The 5,000-nt window shown below is 36.7% G+C and overlaps 1 protein-coding gene across 2 annotated transcripts in view; it reads right to left on the reverse strand.

The window, feature by feature from the left end:
- The window catches only part of LOC121384434 (guanine nucleotide-binding protein G(o) subunit alpha-like), a 137,678-nt gene that overhangs the window by 93,925 nt on the left and 38,753 nt on the right, over positions 1-5,000 (reverse strand). Inside the window, exon 1 of one of the 2 annotated variants that reach the window (XM_041514828.1) lies at positions 2,129-2,302. The exons of the other annotated variant lie outside the window; for it this stretch is intronic. Within the exon in view, the coding sequence (XP_041370762.1) occupies positions 2,129-2,146 (18 nt within the window). The 5' untranslated portion in view covers positions 2,147-2,302. Of the gene's footprint in view, positions 1-2,128; positions 2,303-5,000 lie in introns of those variants that run through there. 2 annotated transcript variants of the gene reach the window in all.

Here is a 5,000-nt window from a genome sequence, read left to right on the forward strand (position 1 = left end):
TAACACCGACGTTTCTCTCATTAACAACTAACCATAACACTGACGTTTCTCTCACTAACCACTAACCATAACACCGACGTTTCTCTCATTAACAACTAACCATAACACTGACGTTTCTCTCACTAACCACTAACCATAACACCGATGTTTCTCTCACTAACCACTAACCATAACACCTACGTTTCTCTCACTAACCACTAACCATAACACCGACTTTTCTCTCACTAACCACTAACCATAACACCGACGTTTCTCTCACTAACCATAACACCGACTTTTCTCTCACTAACCACTAACCATAACACCGACTTTTCTCTCACTAACCACTAACCATGACATCGACGTTTCTCTCACTGACCACTTACAATTAACCTGTGTTCAGATAGCTGACTAGTGTGTCCAGGACATTATGCTTGGATCGTGCTACTAAATGGGAACGTTGTTTAATTTTCACGAACCGAACCTCAAAGTTAACACCTATGTGATTGGTCTTCGGGATGTACAATTAGTTCGCCGATATCATCACAGACTTAATCAATATTAATAACGTGCAGGCTGGCGTACGCTGACATCTTCAGTATGCACACATATGTGAGAAGATTGACTTTGAACCAGATACTGAAGAAGGGTGAACTGAAAACACCCCACTTGTAAACACATTATAGCAGACGATGGAACGATAACCCGCATTTTCATAAAGGAGCTGTCATTAAAGTAACAAACCCTAGTTTTTAAACACAACGATGTATCTTTCACTATAGAGCAGTAACGTTTATCGAGCCAAGCTATTGTTATACGTTATTTCCCCCTTTACACGTCACAAACTTTAATTTCTCTCTATTATAACTTTATCTAGATTAACCAAACTTAATGTTCCTTTTCACGGACTGAAACTAGGGTCCGCGCCTTTAAGTTTTTGTTGTTTTTTTGCTTGTGTTTCATATTGACGCTGGTTCAGAACACTCGCCTATTAGATAGTTGAATCACTCATGTAAAGTAAACCACAAATGCTGCCAGATTCACGAAAGGACAGCAACAATGACTTTGTACACATTGTCCTGTAATGAGGACAAGTAATACAACACTTGTATGACGTACAGAAACTTTTTATACCGAGAAAGATGGTAAACTGAAAATTATCTTAAGTATGCACTACAATTAGATTTTCAGGTCACAATGAGAAAAGTATTTTTTTTTTTAAACCAACAAAAAACCAGCAATAAAATCAGTTATCCATATAAAAAGCCCCACAAAACAACGAATAAGTTGAAACGAAAAAACGAAGAACAAAAAAAAAAAGAAAAAAGAAAGAAGAAAACTACAAAAACCAAAACAAACAAAAGAACAAATAATACACACAATAATAAACCAATAAATAATAAACAAATAGACATACATACAAACAGACATACAGACAGACAGAAAAATAGATCAGACAGACAGATAGATAAATAGATAGATAAATAGATCTATAGATAGAGAGATAGATAGACAGCTAGACAGCTAGATATATAAGACAGCTAGATAGATAGCTAGATATATAAGACAGCTAGATAGATAGACAGACAGACAGATTCACATACAAACTCATACAGATAAGATAAGAGAGAGAGAGAGAGAGAGAGAGAGAGAGAGAGAGAGAGAGAGAGAGAGAGAGAGAGAGAGAGAGAGAGAGAGAGAGAGAGACAGACAGACAGAGAGAGAGAGACAGACAGACAGACAGATAGAAAGGTAGGTAGGTAGGTAGGTGTATAGATAGATAGAGAGAGATTGAGAGATAGAGAGAGAGAGAGAGAGAGAGAGAGAGAGAGGAGAGAGAGAGAGAGAGAGAGAGAGAGAGAGAGAGAGAGACAGACAGACAGACAAACAGATAGATAGACGACTCATACAGATAAGATAAGATAGACAGACACTATATACATATATATATATATAAACAGACAGACGGACAGACAGACAGACAGAAATATAGATAGGTAGACAGATAGATACATGTTTTGTTAAAGGATTCATTGTAAAAAGAAGCGAGGAATCTCGAGATTTCCTCCTAAATCTCGCCCATTCTACTACTCTACACTAGCTGCAACGTAGACATACTCACTATACTCTTGTTCGACTATAAACGTACCACTTTTTTCCACGCCATTATATCCCAAATGCTGGATCCGTATAATTAAAGTTAGCGAACTTATATATACACAAACTTAATAAAGTGATATTAAATCAATCAACGTCCATGATTTGTCAGTCATGTGTAGTAACTAGATCACTGATATGAGATTTTCGTCTAATAACAAGATTATGTTCGCAATGTTCGTTAAACCTCGCTGCATTTTCATATCAGTACGATATCTTGCCCACGGCAAGCAGACACGCGGAAATCGAACTCGCTTAAGACGACGTCCCTATGCAGCTTGGCTTAGTGGCTTACACAGGAAAAGAGACGCTGCTTGTGTTGTGAATATTTTTAAACAAAAAACTAAAGAAAGATTATCCGGTCTTGTTTTTCTGCAGTCTACTTAAATATGTTATCTCGATGTTGCATAATGGAATGTGCCCGGTTCCCGGTTCCCGCTAGAATGTTTTATTAATTATTTCTTTGTAATATAAACATTATACAGAGCTCGAAATAGCCGCCTGTGAAAAGGGAACAGCGAAAAGCAGTTCATTTTTTAGACCTGGCAGATGAAATAAAAATTATCTGCTAAAACCGCCAAAAATATAGCAGGTCATTTGTTTTTTAAAGATATTATTATATATATACAATTATCTCATATGGTAGTTAGCTCAAAATTCCATAATGTTCTAAAATATGTCTCAGAAGTCCTGATTTAAAAAATAATAATTTCCACACAATGTGCTGTCTTTATTTTCAGCGGGCCATATTATTTTTAGCATGACATTTATTTTTTGGCCTGCTATTTTTAAAAAACCAAAAACAAACACCCCACAACAACAGCAGTAGGTCATATTTTACATTGTATTTCGAGCCCTGTTTTACCTTCATCTATATGCGCATAAAATACTGCAACCAACTAATGTAATTAACTAGTAAGATTTTTTTCGTTCCAACCAGTGTACCACTACTGGTCATAGGCCGTGGTATGTGCTTTTCGTGTTTGTGAGAAAGTGCATATAAAAGATCCCTTGCTGCTAATGGAAAAACATGTAGCGGGTTTCCTCTGATGACATCGAGTCAGAATTACCAAATGTTTGATATCTAATAGCCGATGATTAATTAATCAGTGTGCTTTAGTGGTGTCGTTAAATAAAACAAACAAAGATTTAACTAGTAGAAAAACCCAAACATTTTTATTGGATAATCGTTATTGGATAACCGATGGAATCGGGCGCAGACAACTGAGGCGAAATTTCAGTAGGATATTGTCGATATGTTTGCTGTCTTTGTGCCACTCATCTAGCCTCCGACAGTCAACTTGCCGGTTTTGGAGGATTCTCCGATTTTATATAATTGCATAAGACAGGAATCTTGTATTGAACGCGACTCTGTCTACACGTCGTGCAAGCACATCACAATTATATTTAGATATTCCAGAGTTATTTATGCAAAGATTGTTTAGCATCAATTAATTTGCTATTATTATTGCAAATAAATGTAAAAATAGAAAACTATGGTACCTACAATTATGCTATAGCATCAATCTTTCAGCGAACTCATATCTGTAACGCATGTAGGTTATGTGCATATTGCATTTCCTGATAACTGTTAACTAGGATCGAACCTCATTGGCGGACCCGTTGGGTTTTTCCGCCATACACAGTGCTACACGACTATTATAACAAAGACCATGGAAAGTGCTGTGCTGCCTGTGCATAATAAAACATCCCATGCTGCTAATGGAAAAGTGTATCGAGTTTCCTCCGAAGAGCCTGGATTACTCCATCTAATAGCCGATGATAAATTAATCTATTTGATCTAGTGGTGCTGCTAAACAACCACACACTTTAACTCAGAGGTACGTTGTGGTAAATTGCAACACTTAGTATAGAGACTAAGTTACAGAAGACGCCAGAACAAAGAACGGGAGAGAACTAAAAAGGAGAACTAAACCATAGCAAAATGTCTACAAAAATACTGAACGGAAAACAAAACAAAACAGAACATAGAATTTAACAGAAAATTGCTTAGGAGACAAATGGATAACAGTACATGCCATTAGAGAGAGAGAGAGAGAGAGAGAGAGAGAGAGAGAGAGAGAGAGAGAGAGAGAGAGAGAGAGAGAGAGAGAGAGAGAGAGAGAGAGAGAGAGAGAGAGAGAGAGAGAAACAACGTTTAACAGAACAAAAACAAGAGAACAGTTTTAGAGCAAAATGCAGAACAGAACGCAGAACAAAACAGATCACGGCAGAACATAGAAACAGAATACAACAGAAGAGAAAGCATATAACAGAACAGAACAGAACAAAATAGAGCAAAACAGCCGAGAACAGAATACAGCAAAATATAACACAGAACAAAACAGAACACAGAGCAGCATACAGCAACACAGAAAACAGAACACAGAACAAAATAGAGCAGAACAGAAGACAGAACAAAATAGAGCAAAACAGAACAGAATACAATAGAACAAACCAGAACATAATGCAACAAAACAGAACTCAACTAAATAGAGCGAAACAGAACGCAGAAAAAATAGAACCGATAACAAAATAGAGCAAAATCAAACAGAACAGCAAAAAGCAAAACAGAAAGAACGGAGAAAAACCAAGAACACAGAACAAAATAGAGCAAAACAAAACAGAACAGAATAGAGAGAAACAGAAAATAACACAGAATAAAACAGGGTAAAACAGAACAGAAGACAAAACAGAATACAAACCCCCCCCCCCCCCCCAAAAAAAACACGGAACAAAATAAAGCAAAACACAGAATGGAGCAAAAACAGAAAACAGGAGCAGAACAGAATAGAGAAACACAGAAGACAGAGCAGAATAGAATAGAGCAAAACATAACAAAGAACAGAATAGAGCAAAAGAAA

The sequence above is a fragment of the Gigantopelta aegis genome, chromosome 10 (assembly GCF_016097555.1).
Source record: "Gigantopelta aegis isolate Gae_Host chromosome 10, Gae_host_genome, whole genome shotgun sequence".
NCBI classification, from domain to species: Eukaryota; Metazoa; Mollusca; class Gastropoda; order Neomphalida; family Peltospiridae; genus Gigantopelta; species Gigantopelta aegis.